The 23,757-nt window shown below is 44.2% G+C and overlaps 1 protein-coding gene across 3 annotated transcripts in view; it reads left to right on the forward strand.

Annotated features, from left to right (window-relative positions):
• Positions 1–19,173: 19,173 nt before the first annotated feature.
• Positions 19,174–23,757, forward strand: part of LOC6588098 (homeobox protein homothorax) — a 106,310-nt gene continuing 101,726 nt past the window's right edge. For 2 of the 3 annotated variants that reach the window (XM_026990737.1, XM_026990744.1), the window contains exon 1: positions 19,174–19,476. In XM_026990737.1, the coding sequence (XP_026846538.1) occupies positions 19,462–19,476 (15 nt within the window). In that variant the 5' untranslated portion in view covers positions 19,174–19,461. The remainder of the gene's footprint in view (positions 19,477–23,757) is intronic. The other variant, XM_002012825.2, reaches the window with a different exon arrangement.

A 23,757-nucleotide genomic window follows, 5' to 3' on the forward strand; every position in this document is an offset into this window, starting at 1 on the left:
GAACATTTGCTTTGTGCCAGCCGTAAATCTTCGCTGGTCCCAGTCCGAGGACTATCAGCATCTCCAGAGACAGAGCCAGAGATGGAGATGGAGACAGAGAGAGAGAGAGCGTGAATCTCTCTGAGGTCCAGCCTCGACGGCCCGGACCGGCAGTGTTTGCGCATGCGCACGCGTTCGGGTTCGAGTTCGCCGGCGTTGATAGATTTATGGCGCCAAATAAAATGCCTTAAGACAACAAGCCAAATCAGCAGACCGCGTCTCGGCTCGGCTCAGCTCGGTCTTAGGATCGGTTGGGAAACAGCAGCCTGAGGGGCAGCCTTGGATGCAGAGGCAACTGGTTAATCAAATAGTAAATGCGAGAAGAGTGCAGTAAAACATGATCATTGACGATTTGTGGCCATCTAGCAGGTCTATAAATTGCTGGGCATATTAGCTATGCACTCGATTCCCAAATAGAAACTATTATTATTCTTGGATAAGGAGAACGACGGTCCCCATTCGCACAGAGAACCCATCAAATAAATTGAATAGCCATAGAAAATGTAGTGCAGCCCAAGTAAACCACGTACTCAAGTTCTTGTGAGACATTTAAGTATCAAAAACCGGAACAGGGTAGCAGGGTACCAGCCTGCGAGTGCATTCCCATGACCAGCCAACCGACACGCCCCAAAATCCAATCTAATCACTTAGTGGATGAATCGCGGGCACGCAATTTGCAAATCGCCTTCATGATCGCGCCACAATAATTCCTTCGATACGATAATTAGTCGCAATGCGATTATAAAACATTTCCCAGACCCAAACTGGGGCCTGGGACTACGACCGAGGAGTCTCTCTCGCTCTCTCTCTGCAGGCGGAGGACACTGCGCATGAGTAACGCGCCGCCAAGTCAAGATTTATGGGCTGACGCTGGGGCACTGTCGAATGGGTCTCTGGGACTAAGACAGAGACTGTGACTGGGCCCAGGGCAGCTGGAGCTCCATTTGCATTTTGGCTTGGGGTTTTGGGGCCCCCTCTCGATGGCGACACCGTTGATGTCCAAAGATCTTAACCGCTCAGCGCTTTGCTCTAGGCATGAGCGCTCGCTCTCGTAATTTATGCGCTCTGATCGTTGACATAATTGCATTCGAGGGGGGGTCTCTGGGGGGCTGCTCCGCTAGCAAATTGATTGAAAACTTACAACAAAATCAACAAAGTTCGACAAAAATAAAAAGAGAATAAAGGCCCGTTGAGCGACATGCAACGCGTTGCAGGCCGAACAATTTTTATGAAAAATAATTACACCTTTGTACTTTGTCAATCAAGGCAAACGCGGGTCTGCGACAACAGACAACATGCTGAAAAATCGCTACAACATTTCATTGAGTCAACACAAATGGGCCAGGCTAACTGACTCTGACTCTGGCTCTGCCTCGGATCTGACTGGCTGGCTGGTTGGCTGGCTGCCTGCCTGAGTGCTGACTGACTGGGCGAGCGAGCCACGTAAATCTCATTTGAGCCTCTACTGACATGTCGCAGGATTAAGTTGTCAATTGGTTCAGCCCTGGTTGGGCCCCCGTCCCTCATCGCTCGTCCCCGTGCCCGTCGCACTTCCTTTCCGGGCGGAGTGCAAAAATATTGAAATTATGTTGTGTGTGTGTCTGTGGACTGGGGGCTTAGTTGCAATCTCAATACAATGATCGCATTTTGATGGATTCCCCCTTGATTTACGATGCGGCAACCAGTTAGTCTTGGACCCGAGCCACGACCAACAATTAACGAGCCTCATTTTAGGTGTTGCCTGCCACAGACAGAGGCCTCTCCCTGTCTCGCTCTCTCTCGCTCAGTCTCGCTGTGGAACCCCTCCTTCTCTGACAGGACAGGGACCTGGGACATGCTGCCAATAAAGATAATTTATGTACATTCAAAAGTGTGATGGGTGTGTGTGGTTGGCTGGCTGGCTGGCTGGCTGGCTGGCTGGTGGGTTTTGTTGGTTCGAGCCCCACTGATTAGTCCAGGCCTCGCCAGGGCCCTGCTCTGGTCTGTCTGCCGTCTGACCAGGCTCTGTCTGTGGCTATAAGTCAATTAGTTGGCTCTTTGCCGATAAGATTGGCAAATAAGATGCAATTGATTTGGCTGGATAATTTTGGGGCAGCGAACGATACAGGGGCTTAAATGGAAGACGCTGGGGTATCCAAGGAAGTGGGGAAGCACCCGGATAGGATGATATTAGGGAAGCTATGGCAGAGAGGCATTTAAGGATATAATTGAATTGAAAGAAGTTTGCAGGAAAATAGGTAAAATCTTATGCAGGAACCAAAGAGGAAAAAAACTATTAAAAATAAATGTAAAAAAAGGTGATGAAAAATAAAGAAAAATAGCCAAGATTGCAAAAGCCATTAATCATACAAATTCATCACAATTTCGATTAAATGAAAATAAACAAAAATCGTTTGCTGGGAAAACTTTACAATTTCCATCATGGAACGTGGAGCCCATGTAGCCTTTCTGTTGTGTCATTTATACGTTACCAATATCCATAAACATAATTGCACACGCGATGCCATAAAATTGGCCAACCAGCGGGTGCGGCAGCAGGGGGAGCGGCAGCAGGGGGAGGCATGGTGGAAGTTGCACCGTTTTTGCATGCATCATGACAATGATGCAAGCTGTCAACTTCCCGCGGTGTTCATAAAAGTCTTGTTTTGTTTGATTGCTGCATGGCACACACACACACACACTCACACACACACACACTTGCAGCAGACACCCACACACGCACACACTGAATGGCATATGGCATTTGGGTGTGGGAGTTGCATTGCATTTGCATTGTTATCGCTCAGATACGGGCTGTGTGTTCGGCCAGAGACCCCGAGTGGAGTTCCATTTGTAGATTCTGGTTTTTGTGGCGCTCCATCTACCATTCCCCATACCCCATACCCCCATTCCCCTGCCACATCCAGCGAATATCTATCAACTGTACATTCCTGTTGCATATTTGTGTTGCAGCAGCAGCAGCACTTATCACTTCATTGCAGTTTTATGATGCGTCAAAATTGATGCTTAACGGTTTTTCGCGTTTGCGCCGCATTTAGAACGCGTCCGACGACTGTTGACGGTTCTGTCTGTCCGGCTATCACTCTCTGGCATGTGCTGGCATGTGCACGAGTGTGTGTGTGTGTCTAGACCTGGTCATGACCATGGCCATGCAATGAATTTGATTTTGATGTTGATGTTGATTTGCCCGCTGCCAATGGCTGCTGTCGTGGCCCGTTTGTCCGCTGATTGGATGTGGCACGTTTAGAGTGCAACTGTTGCATGTGCGCAATTTCCCATTTTTATCACATTCTGGTGGCTGCATAGTTTTCGGTTTCTGGTTGGGTTTGCGTTGAGTTACTCCACTAATTGAATGTTGCCTCGAAAAATAATAGAGATCAAAACGGATTGAAAAGGACATGTATCTGTATCGAGATCTCTTTATTTGTAAGTTGTTTCTGGGTAACAAATGTAAGGCTATAATCTGAATAATATGGCATATAACGCCATATCATGTCATGCCGATCTTGTGGTCTCATTTCGAGGGTTCCTTTACAAGAATAGGCATCATAAAAACTACAATAAACGCAGAACCATACCTCTTTCAGAATCGATATTCAAAATATGTACATTAAATTTCGACAAATTTTCCTTCCTAAGTATATCTTTATGTAAAGAAAACCCCTGTCTATTAGGATCTAAATTTCGAAAACACACCGTCATAATCTACAGATAGAACCAGAAACTCGGCCAAAGACCATCTTCCTTATCTCCGAACATATATCTTGAAATTCCTATATCAGGGATTCCCTGCGATGCGGGGGAGTCGGATTTTGTTGTGTCTCGAGCCTAGTCCCATTTTGGTTATATTACGTTTGATTTTATTACCACTTTTTAGGTGATTTTTATGTTCTAACAACAATTTGAGGGAATTTTAACGACAAAATAACATTGGAGGCAACGAAATGTCTCTGTTTCGGCGCCTCCTCCCCGATCCACCATTCAGAAGAACTTTTTACGATCTTTTAATTGAATCGTGAACATTTGGTTTCTATACTTTTTGGTGCATTTTTTATGTAACTATTTGATTGGGAAAATGAAAATGAGCAGGCAAATGAGGCTATGAAATATGGTTACGATCGAGGGTCCGGCCCGGGAGAGTGAGAGAGCATTAAATATTTACATCGCATCGACAACTCATAAAAGCAGGGCATAAAAGACCAAAATTGAGTTACTCTTGCCCAATAATATTGTTATGAACAACAATTAAAAGATCTCGCTCTCGATGGGATCTGGATCTGGATCTGGTTTGGCAGTCCTCCCTCGAAAGGGACTTCAAGGCGGACCATAGCGTCTGAATTGAGTTTGGGAACAGCTCGACAGACAGCTGAAAGTAAAAACTGTACAATTTACACACAACTGCCAAGCATGTGGTGAAGGACAAGGGCAGAAATTACTCAAACAAAATGGTCGTAAATCGAGAGTTTGACTTCTTGTCGTCAACGACGAAGGAACAAGAACAACCACTAAGCGGATTCAGGTAGACACTTACCCCGAGACTCGTCTGGAATTTCCCCCGAAAAATGCCCCCTGACTTCGGAGAACTTGGGCACTTACACGATGTCGCTACGTCTGCTCGTAGAGCTCGTAGCCAGAGAGGTTGAAGGTTCAACATAGTAGTTCGGAGGGGCGCAACCAGAAATTGAAACAAAACAATCAGCGATGCGCAGCAAAGGATGCGTTCTTAATTTCATTTACCCTGAAAACTCACTTTCGCTTTCCATTACCATTTTGAGATCCTGCCTGGTTGCCTGCCTGCTACACTCCACTCCACTCCATCCATGGCTGCACATGTAAGATGACACCTTACCAGACGCACTCTGACCTGGAGACACATCCTTTGATTACTCTGGCCAGCTCCTGCTGCACTCGTTAGTCGAGTAGAGAGCGAGAGAGCGACAGAGCCTTGAGTGTGTTGCATGCATTTTACGATCGTTTTGTTGCTGTTGTTGCACGGCAGGCTGGATCGTGCAATTTAACACGTAATAGTTTATTTTGCTAATAGAAGGCCAATCATAAAAGCCAACTTTTATATGCAATTTAAGTGCCCTGCTCTGCCCAGTCGTCCCAGTCGGCCCGGGACTGTCTGTATCAGTATTTCAGCATCAAATTAAATGTTCCACACGCAGTCACCCAGACGTTTTACGATCCCACGATGATCGTAAAAATAACATTTCTCCTTGCGTTGGGGCCTGGCTGTGGCTCTGGCGCGGACCCCAAAAACTGTGGCGAGAAACTTTAGATGAAACGGATGGACAAGTGGCTTTTATGGGATTTCTTTTTCTTTTGCATATGGTTAATTTTAACAGTAGTTTTAGCTGAACATTTAGATTGCAAATTCGTATTATGGCTGGTATTATGGCCCGAATGAAGACCGATCGCAGATTATCCACGGGGGGAACTGCGTGAGTCAGTTGGCGGAGCAGAACATTAAAGAGGAATAAACATTCTGGAATCCTTTTTCATCTGCCTGCACTGTGAATGGGTTTGGGGCGGGGGGGACTCAATTAGGAGACCCTGGAAGGACTATTATTGTACAAATTTTAACTGGAAATATAGCCAAAGGTTGGGCCGCTCCGAAGGGCATTTTTCCTTCGACTTGGGTTGCTGTCGAAATTTTTGCTGCAAGTCCCATAAACCAATAAAACCAGTCATCAAATTTTGCATGCCAATAAACCTAAGAAAGGGCTATCAGTACTCGTTCGTAAAGTTAATGTTCCCACCCTCAAGAAAAAGGTCTTTGGAATCTTCCCACAGAAGCCGGAGAGCCTGAGGCCCTGCCACGTCACCTGTTGCCTGACCTTTGGTCTTGCTGTTGGACCGTTGGGGCAAGGAGCAGTGGGAGGTAGCCCCTTATCAAGCCAAAGCAAACAATCACGTGGGTGACTTACCGAAAAAAAAAGCACGCCTCTAAACAATGAATTCAATTCAGGCAGCGTCTGCCTCGTCCGCCTCGTCCGCCCCTCCGAAGTGCCCTTGTTTGGCCACTCTGCCACCCAACGATCGTTGTTATATATATACAAATATATATATATCTATACACATGTATGTGTATCAGTGATTGAGCGATCAGTTAAAACGTTTTCTTTCTTATTTTATTTTGTTGTATTTTTTGTGTTTTTTTTTTTGTTTTTTTGTGAAGTGAAGCAGAATGATTGAGTGGATTTCATAGAGCGACCTGCATGTTCCATTCCATTCTCCATAAAAGGTATTTCCCATGATTAGAGGCACAGCGAGCAGAGATAAAAGGTACAGTGCCGTGCGAAACTATAGGGCCGAAATGGGAACACAACAAATAAAATTCAAGTGGATGCAAAATGTACTCAAATATCGTATTCCTTAGACTCTAAAAAAGATTTTCCAATACTACCTTTTGGGTTGTTCTACGTACACTTTCGAACCGCACTGTACGCACCAGATACAGTGCGTAACCGCAACATTAAGTCGCATTAGCCTGTGTCAAAAAAAGCATTTAGTCCGCCGATAGAATGCCTTGCTGGTGTCTGTGTTTGTTATTGTCTTTGGTCTTCGCTCTCCACCTGCAATACATTTCAATTGGGGACTTGACATGTTGTCCATCCCCCCGACTGCCCTACTGTACTCAATCTGGAGAGGGCTCAAGTGGCTTAATTACAAAATACCTGTCTGTGCCCCGCCTCGGAAAAAAGAATGTCATCAATTAGAAGCCCCCGCTTTTTGAGGGGGGCGGGGGCCCCGGTTGTTGTGTGGCACTGTGGCAGTCGACCACACGTGGCCAAGGATGCAGGCCACAGCGAGGAGGCCATAGATAACCCATGCTTTATGAAATGGTCGATAAGTTGCTCAAGTTTAAGCGGAATACTTGTCACTTCTGACACGTTCGTTAATGTGGCACGTTGCAGGCGGCGTTGCAAGGTGTGAAACGCTCAATTAACCGAAAAATTACGACCCCGCCATGGATATCGATGCTTAACTCAACCTGTTATTGGGCAAAGGTCCTTGAGCCAGCACCAGCACCAAGAAGGCCAATATAATTTACTACTCCTTCTCCTACCCAACTTCATCTTCGTCTTTTTGGGCTTCTTCTTTGCCTAGTTCTCGAAAAGGTAAGAACCGTGGTGCTGTTCTTCTTAGTTCCGCTCGTAAAAACTTTCCCTTTGTTTCGACGTTTGGCAACTTTACGACTTTCCGAGTGCACTTCCAAGGGGAAAATCTCTGGCCAAATCACGGCCCAGAACCCAAATAAAATATCAATAAAAGGAGCAACAATTTAATTTACACAAAACAAAACTTTTTGACAGCTTGTAAACCAGGAGGGGGGCTCCACGTCCACGGCCACAGAGACAGATAGGGATTGCCGTAATGACAAAACACTTACAGAACGAAGGAGAGAGAGAGCATCGGGAATTTTTACGACTGGTGAACGGTGAAAGGGTCGCCCGAGGGTTGTCCCTGCCCTAGGCCCATAGGCCTCGGGGTCAGGTTGGTCTCTGGCTGGTTTCCGTCATAATTTTCTATTTATCGTGTAATTTGTAGCGCAATTTGTTGCTCGTAAAATTCTCAAGTGAAAATATCATCATCATCAGCGTCGTCCTCATCATCGCCATATCGAGGGGCCATATAAAACTCGTAAAATGTGAAAGTTGTCTGTCTGTGTCTGTGCGTGCCTCTGTGTGCGAGTAAACACCAGAAATTGACAGAACACACTGTTCTGCCAGAGTTCATTGAATTTATAGACTCTCTCGCACTTATAAAGTCACAAAAGTGTCCATTTCGGTTGTCGTAAAAGAGTTTTGTGGGGGATTTTCCCCGAGATCATTCGTTCTGTGCTGAGTAGGGAATGATTTTGGGTTTTGGAGAGAGAGTACTGTTTGTTGGGTGGCGGTGTTGGGGTTGGGGCTAGGTGAGTGGGTTAAATGGATTATTCTGATTTTATGTAGAAATATATGTCAAGGCATTTCCCTTGAAAGAAACATGAATTTATCCTCTTTAACGTGTGGCTAATTGATTCTTTGTTTTTCTGGTGTGAGTATGGGCTATTTTTCTGAGATTTCCATGAAATTCTGTTAGTTTAAGTATTGGATATGAAAGAAATGATAATCTGAAAGATAACTTATGCAACTGAGAGCATAGTAGGCCAAAAAGGACACCTAAAGGCATGGTAAATGGACAGCAAAAAAACTATTCACTCTTCTGGGCGAAATTTGGGTCTAAACTAAAGGCAAACAAATCGAAAGTCAGTTCTAAAACACAACCCACCTCCCATCGTTCTCCGTTTAGCCATCCCATTGTCAAATCAACAAATCAAATCCCCAAATCATCGACGAACATCAGAAACATTTCAATACAATTTCTTCTAGGCTATTAAATCAAAATGGTGCCCCCGAAAAAAGTTTGAGGAACAGCTATGGGAAATTTGTTTTTCACTCAATTGCTCAATAAACTGAAACGAAACATTTTTGTGGGCTGTGGGATAGATCGTAACGAATACTTTCGGAAGGCATATCCATCATCGTCCTGCACGCAAATACACTCAAACACCACACGCAAACACACAAGCTCATGCATGCATGACGTACACACCCACACCCACACACACACTCATGCATGCAGTCGCTCAGTCAGCACAAGGCGCAGACACACCAAAGTATTTTGCAAATTTGCGCTCAATTAATTGCAAATAATTCATTTGTTGTTTGCCCAGCCCCAGCCCCAGCCCCAGCCCCAGCCCAGGCCCAGTCGCATGCCCAAGAGAGAGATAGACATGGAGCAAGGGAGATGCAGCAAAAGAAAGAGAAAGAGAGAGATGGAACAGCCTCCCGCTTGGGGTATTTTATGGCATTTTGATTTGATTTTTGTCAAACCGCCGTTTGCCGTTTGCTTCGTTTTTTTTCTGTGTGTGTGTGTGTTTTTTTCTTCTTTGCTTTTCTCCTGCGGACACCCCCGCTGCTGGTCTTTTGATTTATTGCCGACCTTGTTATGTGCAGGCGCATTAGCGATATATCCATTTCACTTTCCATAATGGTGGCTGCGCTCTCTCTCTCTCGGTGGCCACTGGCCACCCCTCTTCGACGAAAGCTTGGACCGAACGCACGCCAGAGCGGGACGACACCAGTGTCGTGTGTGTGTATGTGTGTAAGCACTCAACGGTTTCGTTGTAAGTGCACAGAAAGGGGAAATGCTCATGCATGCGCTCTCTCGCTCTCCCCTTCTGGTCGGGCTTTTCCCCTCACGGTTTATGGCAGAGAGCGAAAGAGTGCATTGCCAATGAGGGGAAATGGATAAGGAGGGGAGCGGTAACGGCAACGGGCGTCCGATCGCATCGCATCGCATCGCATCGATGGCTGTGTCCCCGGACTCCAACTCCGATTCGCTCTCCGGACGAGCCATTAAACGAAATTTATGAGTTTTGATAATTAGGAAATGCGATTAACAACCAACCTGAAAACGACGTCACACGATGACTCGCTATCCGTCCTGTCCTCCTCGTGGCTGATTTAACAAAAATCGAACAAATACACACACACACACACACACACACAGAGTTTTATTCAGCATTTAATGTAATTTTTCTGTCGCTTTTGCGGTGTGGCCCTCATCCTGCGGCCCCCCTGGCCTAAAGGCTCCACCTCCAGCTCATTTATTAGCGAATTTTTGTCTCGTTTTTTGATTCCTTGAGTACCCTTTCGGAGGCTTGGGTATTATCTACTTTTATGATAAGTTAAGCAAACAAAAAAAATAGCCCAGAAAATGGTTTTTATATGAATTTATTTTTTTTTTGTAAATAATATAAATGCATTCCTGCCTTGTTGATATTATATTAATGACGTGAAAAATCTTCTAAATTAAAGTCATAAAAAAAACACAAATGGCATAATTTTTGGTAATTTTTTTAAATTTTCTACATTGAATTTTTTTGTAGTTTCATAATTTAAGCAGAAAAACAACACTTAAATAAAATCTACAAAATGTATCAAAATCAATCTTCTATATCCTTTTAAAGGAAGAACAAGGGTATTCCCATTTTCTCCCTGCCTTATTTTGAAATTCGTTTTAAAGCATTTTTTGCAGCTTTTGCGTTTTCTGCCTCGACACTGGACTGGACTGGAATGACAATTAAATTTAATTTGACGTAAATGCCAATATTCAAAATGCAATAATTCTGCTGAAACGGCACAGGCGGCCGAGCCGTATCCGTATCCCCCAATACCCAATACCCCCATGTTTGATTCCTGATCCCTGAAGCTTTTCCCCATCTTTGGCTGGCCGGCGAGGGGCTTTTGTTTTATTTTTAGTCTCTCACTCGAAATCAATTTATAAATTTCGTTTCATTTGATTTGGTTTTTTTTCTCGGTTTGTTATGCAAATCGGCGGCGGACAAGAACAACAAATGTTATATATAAGTTTTTGGCCAGCTTAGTCAGCCGGTTTGGCAGCATTTCCTTGGTCCGGTACGGTACGGGTATTTGACGGCATTTCGTAAGATTTAAGAGCTAACAGTTCTCCCACCTAAATGGAGGCGGAATGTGGAATTTTGAATGTTTTGGTCGGACGCATAGAAAGGTCACTGAGGTCATGTGGAGTTTGACTAATTGCGGGGCACATTCCGGTTGGAAGATCCTCCGCCACCGACTCCCTTAAAGTCTCCCTTGAGATACAAATTCTTCTCTCTGTTCTTTTAATTTTATATCATCTTTCAGCCTCCATCTCCGAAAATCCCAATTGCCTCCACCTGACCTTGATAGCAGCACAATTTCTGAACATTTTGTTGCACTTCTCGGCTGCCCTCCTTCTTGGTCTGCCACGACGCCGTTTTGGCTTTTGTTGTGGCATAAACAGATTGAATTTTTGGCAAAAAGTTTTTAACAAGCACAAGTCCAAGGTCCGAGGCTCTGGGACTCGGAGGAGGCCGTAAGTCCACAAACTGTGACCCGTACGGAGTCACAGATAAGAGGAGCTTCTGTACGGCGACGAGGAGCCGCAGGAGCTGGGAAAAGAGAGTAATTGGTTGCGTTACCTTATCAAAATACCAACACACACACACACAGAGAGGAAGACAGAGAGAGAGGAACTGGAGACAACGTTTAATTAGAGTTTGTTGTTTATTTATTTATTTATTTGCTTGGCCTGCCGACGGTGCCGCCGCCGCCGCCGGCTCCTGCTCCAGCTCCAGCTCCAGGAGATCCTCGCACTGGGCCTTGCCTCGTAGCCTGGACTTGGGCTCTGCCCCCGGTCCCTGCCTCATTCGGTGGGCTCTGTTTGCTGTTTCGAAGTCCACTTTGGGGGCGACCAGAGCTCCGTCCAGCACAGTCCTGTTGTTGTTTGGGCTGCATTTTTGTGTTGACCATTAATAATTTCATTGAGTCGATATGGTTGTTGGTGTTGGTTCTGGATGTGTGTGCTCTCCTCCCTTTGTTGTTGTTTGCACAATGCGGTGGCAGCAACAACAAGGTGCTACGGCAGCGACGACTGCTTCCGTTCTTCAGTCCCTCCGGACAGCTTGGCTTCCTGCCCCATCCGGAATTGCTTCTTCGTTACACTGAAACAAAAATCGAAACTATTTCGTGATCAAAGAAAAGATCAATCTCTTAAAAAATGGTAATATATTGGATTATGATTTCTATGCAGTACCAATGGATCTCCTCTGCACTGCCTTTCTGTATATTTTCTTTCCTCTTGATTTATTTCCTTTTGATTTTCCCGTCGATGCTTCTATTTTGAAACATTTCCGAAGAAATTGATTTTTTTTTTCTTATGAAAATATGATTAAATTGTTGTTCCTTTTTTTGGTGGCATCCTTTTATTCTTCTTTTATTTTTTACTCTTTTTCCGCTTCCTTCGATTTTGATACATTTTGCGAATTTCCTTTATTTTTTGGCACTTGCAGAATGCAGCCAAAGGCCACGCCCTAGACCACCCAACCGAAGGCTCCCTCCTGACCGATGTCCTTCCAACCTTTTCCTCCCCCCGTACCCCTACCCCTACCCATTCGCCTCTTCTACGGTTTTTGGCTCCGTTTCCCTCTGCTGCTGCTGCTGCTGCTGCTGCTGGTCATGCGATAATAATATTTGTTATTTACTTTAGCGGAAGGAAAACCAGAAATAGCAAAAACAACAAAAACGAAAAAAAAGAAAAACCGAGAAAAAAATAAACGGAAATGCACATAAATTTATTTATTTTGTGCGTTCTTGTTTTTTGGCTAGCTAGATTATTATTTCTTTTGGCCCACTCTTTGCTCTGAGTCTCTCTCTCTCGCTCTTCTCTTGACATTTTCTTAAATTTTTCATTGTTTCTTTCTCTGAGAAAATCAAATAATTTTGGGAATACTTTTTGTTGACAATGAAATTCGTTGAGAAATTGAAAGACAAAAGCTGTTTCAAAGGATGCAATCAAATGGAATTTTATCAATTTCGATGCTTGAAAGTACAAGAAGTAATGTGTACACTTTCGATTGGAAAAGAAGGGAAGGAAAGGCAATCCAATAAAGAAATATTTGACAATATTGTTGAAGAAGTGATGTTTCCACCATTATATCGGTCCAGGTTTTTGTGTAGTATTCTGTTTCGGAACCCATATCGAAAACCAACCAATAGATTTTTGCTACATATTTCTTTCTTCCTTGATTATATCGATACTCTTCGCCACTTGGAAAGGGGTTTCTAACGCTAAGTAAAGACTTCCATCTTTATTTGAGGACACAATATGACTCTTCTTTTTTTTATATCATATCATAATCAAACGGAGTTAAGTCCTTATTGCCACCAGGTATTGCTCTCTGCAAACCCAAAATATACTTCAAATATCTCCAAAAAACATTTCGAAATGTTCAGCTGAAAATTGGATTCTCTTGCGGCATCGATTTCGAGTGATCGGCTCGGATCGGTAACCCTAGAAGCAGTATCTCATTCCTTGATTTAGTTATTAACATGATGCATACTCCCGGCCCTCCCCCTTGGCCATGCTCCTCCTGCGTTAAGTAGTTTTTCATAGGAAAACAATTTCCTTCATCTGTGTGTCTGCTTTTGTGTGTGTGTAGAAAAGTGATTTTCACTGCATTCACTCCCCTGTCCCCTGTCCCCCCGCCCAGCCTGCGCGCCCTTGACAGTTTCAAGTGGTTTTTCTGGGCAATCAATCAAAAAATGAACCAAGAAGCAGAAGGAAAACATTTCCCGACAAATGTGCCAGGAAAAGATCATTGAGAGGGATGAGTCACAGGGGAGAACGGCTGGGAGGGGGAGACACAGCGCAGGGCGTGCTCAACACATGTGGAACGGACGGACGGATGGACGGACAGACAGGGAATGCATCTTAATCCGGGTTCGTTTAGCTCATTTGCATGTTTCCCAAAAACGAATGAATATTTTCCCTACTGACTTTTCACCAAACCTTTCCATTTTCCTGACTGTCGTGCATCTTCCTTTCTTATGTCGATTTTTCTCTGTCTTTTCTGAAATCTACTAACTCTATTTGTCTCCGTTTCCTTTGCAGGTAAAGTATGATTAGACCTCAAAGCAGGTAAGTGGCTTAGGATCCTTAAATCAAACAGAAATTAACTTTGTGACGGAAAGTTTACCATCAAAATATCCGAAAGCCGTGTCCTTGACCCGGCGGGAGTCCTAGACTTAGGGGCGGGCAGGGAGTTTTGTAGGCCGCCGCATTTGATGACAGCCCCCGACGGCAGACGCTGCGGAATTGACAGTTTTGTCAGGTTTGGCAATGCTGGCAGCGGCGTCAGCGTCCGCGTGGCGGCTGTCAAATGCAGGGAAGCAGGCTTTGACGAAAGGACATCGTCCTGGATGACCGGCATATTTGTTTAAGCAACAAATTTGGCATCGATTTTTCGTTTTCGGGTCGGGAAAAGGACTCCTTTGAAAGATGAGTCGAGGATAAAAACGAAAAACGAAAAATCGAAGCGAGCCAAGGCCTTTAATGTGGGTGTGAGTCCTGCTTAGACACCCCGGACGGGGCACAGGATCAGGTAGAGCTATGTCTATGCGGACAAGTGTCCTAAGCCTTTTATGAGCCCTAGCCGTGCGTTGAAAGTCACAAAAACGTAGGAAAATAGAAAAACGAAACGGAACGAGAGATATATGCGAAATTCAAACGAAGAAGGAGCCGCCGCACAGGTAAATATGCAGGTAAATGTGAATCCTGATCGAAAATCGGAACTGGCATCGCGCGCGACCCATCCAGTGGCTCTCGAACTGTGAACAGCTGATGCGTGGCCATAAAACACACAGCCCGTCTCGCTCTGGCCCGTGCCTCGTGCGAAGGGAGTGCACAGGCTATCCTGCTCTCGCTCTTCCGCTCTCGCGGCGAATTCAACACAAAACAAAAACAAACCATTAAAAGTGCGGCGAAGAGAACGCGCGCGCGTGTGTTCGTCGCGTGTGCGTGTGTGTGTGTGCTGCTGCTGAGTGAGAGAGAGGCAGAGAGGCACTTGTCTGTCAAGATTATGGCGGTTTCAGTCACAGCGCAAAAAAACGACAGCGAAAACGAAAAGGAACGGAACGGAGAACAGAGAGAAGTTGTCTCAAAACAACTCCTATTTTTCTTCTCTTGTGCCATTTTTTTTGCGTGCTTTGAGTGAGTTTCGCTCTATCTGGCTCTCCCTCTCGCAGCCGCTCCGTGGAGCAGAGTCTGTCCTGCTCATCACTTGATATCGTGTCGTCGTCTTCATCTTTGCTGTCGCTCGCTCGTCGTTTCCATTTGATAAATTGCGTTTATAAGAAAGAGATGAATTGTCATGCACACAACACCAGCGCGTCGCCGTTGCTGTCGCTGTCGACGGCGCTGCCTCTGCTTTAAATCATATTGGCTGCCCGGCATTAGTGTGCGTGCCTGTGTGCGCCTCAGTATGGGTGAGAGCCACATTTTGGCACTCCTCCCCTACCACCCATCCTCCTGCTCCACCTCGCCGAAGACCCACAAGCAACGACAGCCTCTCGTCTGGGATTGGAAGCTTCCAAATGCAATTTTCCTTGAGGTTTTTCCTTCGACTCGTTGCCCCTCTTTCCACCCTCTTGTGGGTGGAGACCCAGCCTCTTTCTTCATTATTTTGCTTCTTTTTTTTATTTTTGGCTGATTTCAATTTCAGGGTCCCTTCAATTCAAAATGAAATTCCTTTACTTTTGTTGAGTTTTCATTTCTTATTGGGAAATACCAATTGCAAACGTTTTTATTTATTTTTGGGATTTATTTATTTCAAAAATAATCATGATAAATACCCTAGATATGGCCAAGGTACATTCGCATCCACGTGCAAATTGCTCGAAGGCAAAAAGGGCCGATTACATTTGTCAGAGTATTTTTTAAATATTTCCTATGGACTGCTTTGCCAGATATTTAATGGAGCAATTTGTACCAAAAAAATACCTGAATCCCTCAGCGGAGTTCATCGATGTTCGTACACTTTTGGACGTCCTCCTCTAGCCTTTCGGTTCTTTTAGTATTTTGTGGTATTTATTCAGTTTCTTTAGCATTATTTGTTTTCAATAAGCTTTATTCCACTTTTTTTAAGCACCTTGATTCTACTTATCATTTCATATCGTATCTGATCTTAAAGGACAGATTGGGTATAATATTCGCACAATTTGGGGCCCCAATAATATATGCCATAGAAATAATTCATTACTTTATATGTTTTTGATATCTTTTTCATTTTTCTTCATTATTTTAATTGGTTTTGGAATGTAGTATTCTTTTTGCTGTCCTCGAACTTTTCCCCCAAAATATCAATCGATCCGTGGGGGGCGAGCACATAAATTGTGTCCAAGGCCCATGAAAAAATAGTTCCCACGCTCACTGACCGCTGTCCCCGATCCCATCTTCCACCTGCTCCGTGCTCTTCACCCTCTACTGAGAGATTTACCTTAATTTATTGCATTTAATTGATTTTATTTGATTTGATTTTCGTTGCGCATAAATTACTGAATTTTTTTGCATTTTTGGCAAAAACAAGAGAGAATGAGAGGCACACTGATAAAGAAGAAAGAAGAGCAACCGCAAATCCATCACAGTCTCATAAATTTGTCAGAGCGTTGACAGGCAACAGAGCCCACTGTGGAGCAACCCACCAGATAGCGTATACCCCGTTAGAGCCCCACTCCGTCGCACTTAAGATCAAAGATGGAATGAAATGGCAGCCAGATTAAGTGCAACATCATCTTCTGGCCAGTCCGCAGGATATCCTTTGCTGCCGCCAGAGAAACAGAGAGAACCGAGAAAGAGAGGAAAAACAAACAAGGCTATTTTTCATTTTCCTAAAAACGGCGCCTCCGACTGCCCCACACGTAATGGCCTGCCGCTGGTGGTGGTGCCGCTGCAGCGCCAAAACCAAAAATACGCTGTTGAAAAATTGCCTGGGAATATGTGTTAACTGCTTTTTAAACTGCCACCAGGACGACGACACGGACAACAACAGCAACAACAACTAGCAACTGTAAAAAGCGGCAGACAGGATGGGACAGGAGCCAGAAGCCAGAAGCAGACCTGCAGGATATGCAATTTTTGGCTCCCCAAAGAGCGCCGCCGTTGGAGGAGGAAGTGGAGTGGAGGGTATGCCCCAAACAGCTGTTCTCCTTTGTTGTTCCTGGCAGGATCAATGCCTAAGTGGCCAGATCGTCGACAGCTTTTGTGGACGAGAGGGAGTGCAGGTGTTGGGTGGTGGGGTGGCTGGGGTGTTGGGTGGTTGGGAGGCCTGCACCAAGCTGTTGTTGCTCCTTCCTTTTCACTCTTTCTTCGAAGGCGTTGCCTTAGCCGCTGCTGCCATGTGTGAGAGCGAGAAAGGGAGAGCGCGTAAGTGTGTGTGTGTGTGTGAGAGAGAGCTGAGTGAGTGCGTTCATGTGTGTGTGCGGGTAAAGAGAGCAGAAGCTGAAAAATGCTGAGCGAAAGCTGACTGACGGACAGCGTCTGGAGAAACACCTGAAAGCACTCAACGAGACTTTGACTTGGACTCGGTCTCGGTCTCGGGCTCGGACTCGGGCTCGGAGCTCCCACCCACCCCTCTGGGTGGCACGGCAGCACGGCAGCAGGGCAGCAGCAGCCAGCAACAGCAGCAGCACAGGTGGGGCGGGCGCTGAGAGCGCACAAGACTGAATGGCAAAACTGATGCAAACTGCCACTCACTCAAGCGAAAATAACAAATGGGATTGGTTTTTGCTGATTTTCAACGCACGCACCAGAGAAACGCCAACAGCAGCGGCAGCGGCAGCGCAGGCAGCGGCAGCGCAAGCAGCGACAGCAGCAGAGAGCCAAAAACCTATAAGCCGTCTCCTTTTGGCCAAAGCCAAATAAATTTCAAACGAACGTACGAACGCACCACAGAGGCCGAGGCAGTGGCAGTGGCAGAGGCAGAGGCAGAGAAAACGAAGCGAAACATTGCGCAAAAAGAGGCAAAAAACACACGGCCAAAAGGAGCAACAACACGGCGAGAGAGCGACGGCAGAGAGAACGGAGAACGGAGAATGGACTGTGACAAGTGTGTGTATGACAGAAAAGGCGTACTAACAAATCAGTCATCGTGCGATCAGCGCATGCGCTCTCTTCGCCGCGCACACACGAACACAAACACAAACACACACACACACACACACAGAAGTGGCAACGCGAGTGCTGTATGGCCATCCCGCTTCCACTGCTAGTATATTTTAATGGCACAATTGTTGCGTCGCCATGTCCGTGTGGCCGTGCGAGTGTGTTGGTCGCTCGTTCCCTCTCTCTCTCTCGCGCGCGCTCTCGGCGTGCCTGAGTGTGTGTGTGTGTGACTGAGTCTCAGGCCGGCACCACGGCGAATGATTGACAATGACAGTGTATCTTTTGCCCTCGTGCCGACGTGTTGTGCTGCCTCGTCTGTGCTGTGTGCTGTCTCGTCTGTGTCGTGTGCGAAGCGAGTAGCGAAGTCGTTGGGAGCAAAGAATTATTATTATTACTATTATTATTGCCTATTGCGGAGCGCCATTTTATTATTCTTATTATTATTGCCGCCGCACAGCAACAGAAAATACAAGAACTGAGCGAAACAAATAACATTTCACCGAACAACTCGAAGAAATCGCAAAAAACGCAAAAAACGCACAAAATCGCGCGCGCAACGGATCGGGTTCCCGCGTTACGGTTACGTTTACGTTTTCGCCTCACAGCAGTAAAAGAAAAAGTAGCCTCCATGAACCGTCAAGGGTAGAGCGTGTTTCAACGGGTACGTTCCTGTTGCAGAGGGGATCCCGACGATCCCCCGTCCGTAGCCGTAGCTGTAGCTGTCCCCCTCTCAGCACCACCCTCAAGAGAAGAGCAAACACTACCCACTCCCACATGTACGTTGTGCCGTCGCTAAAACGTCTGAGAGTTTTGCCCCGTTTCGACAGCCAACTAAAGTTAATTGCGTTTTCATTTTGGTTCAGGATCTAGTTACATATATAGTATGTAGAAGCAGCTGTGATAAATAGTGCGCATATTATACGAAAAGCAAAAAGAGTATACGACAACAACAACAACAACAACAACAACAACCAATAACACCCTAAGCAAAACGGAAAAGGAAATCAATCGGAAATTGGAAAACTAAAATCTGAAAGAAAGGAAGATCAAACCTAAGAGGATAGGATCGATCGACGAAGAGGAAGCTACTCTAGTAGTTCGAGCCATGGATTTATGACAACTACAACAAAAATTGCAAAGCTATGTGGCAACAACAGCCGCAACAATACAGCAGTATACTAAGAACAAAAACAGCAACAACAGCAACTAAAGCAACAACAAATTGTATACGATTTTTATAAACCAAAACATTACAATATTATATGTAAATAACAAACAACAAAAACCAACAAAAACTCAATCGAAAAAAAGAAGAAAAAGATAAGTTCTTAAGAGATCTCCCGCTTAACAACAACAACTAAAACAACAACGCGCGCGTAACAACAACAACAACAAGTATACAAGCAACAAAACAACAACAACAACAAAAAACGTAATAATAATACATAAATCTTAACGAATGTGCCTGTGTTAAAAGAAAAGAAAAAAAAATAATAAAAGTATATTGTAAAAGAGTGCAAAATAATACAACAAAAAAGAAAAGAAAAAAGAAAATAAATAAAAGCAAAGAAATCCCTAAAGAAAACGCCGGAAAAACTACTATACGTGATTTTTCCTCTGTAACACTATTTTTGAGTGGAGCAAAAAAATAACAGAATTTCCAGAGACCCCCAAGCAGGAGGTCCCCAAACAACAGATCTGCCAGAATAAGAGCCCCAAGCGTCGAGGAGCCACAACTGGAAGAGCCACAACGAGGACCAGACACAAGGGACGCGGGCCCCGTCGTCGAATTGTGTGTTGTGTCGCCCCACAGTCTTCTCTACACCAAAAGTGGCACAAATCGGGTTAGACGTCGCTCCCAGAGCATTAATGGCTCAGCCCAGGGTAAGTACCGACCAACCAAAAAAATTCCCCAAAAACTATATAGGGATATCCCCAGAAGTGTTGTTATTCCCAGCCCAGCCAAATTAGCGACGGCCCCGTCGGGTGCCTATCTTTTCTCAGTATTTTTGGTTCGAATCAAATGCCGTCGGCACCAACAGTTATCGGCAAAGTGTGGTGGCAATTCGTAAAGTCTCTATATAGGGAAATTTCCATCTTGGAGCAACATTAATCGAGTGTGTGTGTGGGGAGAGACTCTCTCAAATATGATTTATGCGGGTCATTTTCTCATACAAGTTTTGTGGAATTAAGTAGTTGAATTTGTGTTTGCTATGCTGGGGGAAAACTTATTATAGCATTGTATTTCAAAAAGGTATTCGAGCTATTAGGAAACTTCCATTTCCAAAAATCTGTGTTCTGGAAGAGATTCTAGTATATACATAGGACACCGACGGCTAAACCTCAACGTTTCATGATAGCAATGGAAATTCCTAAGAAGGAACCAAAGTTGACTTTGTTGGATGACCTTTAGAGGTTTTTCTATCACTGCCCTTAAAAGACTTTTAGGACTTTTACGCAGATCTAACATATCATAAATAATCTTTCGAATTTATAGAGATGACCGATAGTTTACTTGTACTTAGTCTTCAGCGGAAGTGCTCTTAACTCCCAGTATCATTGGAATCTTTGAGAACAAACTCTTTAATCTAAAGTGCCTTTAGGACACTCTCCACCCAACTTCCCGCTGCCACAATTCTACGTGGTTATATGATTCAATGAGTTTTATGTTTATGTTTATGTTTTACCACTTATATGGATCATAAATAATATGCTAATCAGGTGGCCAACAGCAGTCTCTGGCAAATCGCAGTTAGAGCTGCCTCTTTACTATATTTTTGGTGTGTTTGTTTGTTGCTTTCGACTTTATCAATTGATTAACATGAACCTGCGAAGTGAACTTGATTTTTTATTAAACGGAGCAAAGACTCTCCATATTTGTGCCTGTTCCTGTGTGCGAGTGTGTGTGTGTGTGTGTTAGCAATTAACATCTACTTCATGTGTGTGTGTGTGTGTGGAGAGTGAATTATGACTGGCCATAGGTATGGTAGGCCGTGCTCTTTGGGAGCATTAAAAAGAACAACAAGAATCCAAATGAAATATCCAAAACGAAAAAATGTGAAATGTGAAATGCCCGCGGGAATGTTGTGTGGTGATTTTTATGTGTGTTTGTTGTTGGTGCTGGGCACTGGGTGCTGCTGTTACTGGCGAATAAATTTACGCTTGTGGTTTAATACACGATTCTGTCCCGAAGCCGTAACCCCACCGCCCCTCCTCTGTTTCCCTGCTGTCCGTTGTCTGTATTCGCTATTCTCCTGCGGCATTTCAATTCCATCAAATGAATTTTTCGACTCTGGGACTCGTGTTTGTATCTGTGTGTGCCAGGGTGTCTGTATCTGTATCTGTATCTGTTTCTGTGTGCATTTGATGCATATAATTTTATTGCACATGAGCGAAAAGAGGCTGAGGCCGTGGCAGACATTCATTTATTCTCTCACTCTCTCGCGCTTTCCCGCTCTCTTTTTGCGGTTTTATTATTTACAATTTTATTTTTATAATTTTCCATCATCACACTACTATCATTTTTGGACATTTGTGCGTGCCGGAAAATGGCGGGAAGTGCTCGTTTTTTTCACATATATTTTTTTGTATATACATATGTATATTTAATTTGATTATTTGATGCCTTTACAAAAAGGTAGAGAGAGCGAGAGCGGGAGAGAGCGAAAAAATGTGCAATTGCAATTTGTATAAAAATGTGCAATGTGCAGCTGCCACAAGCACCTCGCCACCTCCGTTCCGTCCCTGGCACTGGCAACGGCACTCCCCGTGCCCCGTGCCCCGTCCCTGCCGTCTTCCGTGCCATTTCAAACGCCTGCAAAATGCAGCACAAAAATTGTTTTGGTGTTATTTTAATTTAAAGGTTAACCGCAGCGTAATTTGTGGCATAAAATATAATTCGTCTAGTGTGTGCTCCCCTCGTTCTCGCTCTCGCTCTGTGTGTTTGTTCTGTGATTGCTTTGCCTCTATATATGTGTTTTTTTTTTGCAGAAATAAAATCAAAATAGAAAGCAATCGGCTGGGGAGAGCGAGCGGCTAGATTGCGGTGCATGCTGCAAATGCCATTCGATGTGCAACGTGAGGCCGTTACTTGTTAGATTTCTGCCGAACACACAGTTGGGGGAAAAAGTTGATTGAAAGATTGCGGATTTGATGCGAATACAGAATAATATTGAAAGAATATGGCCAGAACTCTTTCCCCCATCTTCAGGGCCTTCTTCTATCTGAATGGATTATCCCTATCTGCAGTTATATATTTCATTAGTAATATTCTCCATCTCTGCTTAATCTCCCAGAGATGGTTAACCTTCGCTGGAAATTCTTTTCTAATTAAGTGAGAAATTCTTGCGACTCTCAGCTTCCCCGTGAGTCATGGTGGCTCCAGAAGAGAGTTTCTCCTTTGTATCTTTTGATCAGTTATACCTGGGCCTGGGTCTGGGCCTGGGTCTGGGCCTGGGCCTGGGCCTGGGCCTGGCTATCAGGTATATGTATCTCGGTTTAGTTCAGTTCCCCAATGAAAGTTGGGAATTCTCTCAGGCCGGGCGAATTATTTCAGAGAAGAGTGGAGCGGCAAGGAATATTTATAAACAAATTACATATGCATATTTTTGCCAGGCTCTATATGGGGCCTATCCACATGAGCTGCTCTGCTCCTCCACTGTGGCTCTTTCTCTTGCCCCCATCTCTCAGACTCTGTCTCTGTCTCTTTCTCTTGTCGATGTTGTTTTTCGTGTGCTAAAGAGCTTCATGTTTAATGATCAAATTGCGTGCCTCGTTCTTGGGTCGAAGCGGTGGTGCCTGTTGGTGCTCTGGTTGTTGCCGGTGTTGTAGTTGTTGGCCATGTTGTTGTTGGTACACATAGTTGCCAAGTTTGACGAGGTCGCAACAGTATGTTGCCTGCTGGCTGCCGTTGGAAGTGTTTTCATTAGTTTCATTTCTTTTTACATTTACGCCTAAATCGTCTTATAAAGTATTTTAAATAATCTGTTTCTTCTCCGCTCTTCCTCTTGTGTGTAATTTCCCTGACATTAAGTCAAAGTGTTTCGCTAATTTTCAAGTAAAACTAAATTACATTTTTGTAGAAAACTCTTTCGGCCAGATCCGATCCATCTATGAAAGAGGCCAGGCCCTCCATGCGGGCCAGCGCCAAACAACAGCAAAAAAAACTCTGAAAAATGAAGAGAAAAAACTGCTGTAAAGTAGAGGAAAAATCATTTAGACAAGTTGCACGCCGCTCATTAAATTAAATGAGCCATCAGCACGCAATTTATTTTCGTATTTTTGAGTAACTTTTTTCTTTGGCCCCAGCCAGGAGAAACTCCAAGAGATTTTTGGCTCTTTGTTTCTGCCTCTAAATGGTGCAAACAGAGTGCTTTTGTCCGGGCAGGAAGTTTTCGAGGTCCTCGAGGCCTGGAAATTTAATTAAATAGCCAAGAAAGATGGCTGGTTGGCGATGTTCTTAAGAGATCAATTAAAAGTTGAGCATATTCGTAGGAAATTCAGTTTCATTAAAATTATATTATTTAAATTTTTTGTTAATTTAATAAACATTTATCTCCCCAAATAAATGTTAAAAATGTGTCCAAAATTTTAAATGCTTTTTTTTAAATGTTCAAAGCTACATTCCAATTTCTTTCACTTTTATTCCTGCATTTTCCCCTTTAATTTTCAATATTTCCACGACACTTTCCGCGAAAAAGTTTTCGGCTGCTTAATTTCTGTTTTTATTTCAATTTATTTTTGAATCGAATTTTGTTTCTTGTTTTCCTGAAACACGAAATTTGAATTTACCTTTTTGGACAAATGCCGCTGGCTGTGTTTGCTGCTGTGTTTGTTGGTTTTTTGTTAATCATCTGCCAGTTTGGGGCTCATTTTAATTTAATAAATGCCGCCGACTGACGTCATGTGTTGTTGATTTTTGATAAATGTCGAAACGCCAAAGAATACATTTATTTGCATTTATTTTTTGTCTGCCAGTCCACCAATCCACCATTGGCTACCGAGCATCTAATTTTTCTGCTTTATATTTATTTATATATTTGTGCGTATTTTGTTGCTGTTGCTGTTGCGTTAAGTATTTGTTTTTAGACATAAATTTGGTAGGAGAGGGACAGAAAATGTGCGCACGTTTTGGGCCGTTGACAAACCCCTCAGCGTTTGATGTCC

The sequence above is a fragment of the Drosophila persimilis genome, unplaced genomic scaffold (genome assembly GCF_003286085.1).
Source record: "Drosophila persimilis strain 14011-0111.01,24,50 unplaced genomic scaffold, DperRS2 tig00000000-arrow-pilon, whole genome shotgun sequence".
Taxonomy (NCBI): Eukaryota; Metazoa; Arthropoda; class Insecta; order Diptera; family Drosophilidae; genus Drosophila; species Drosophila persimilis.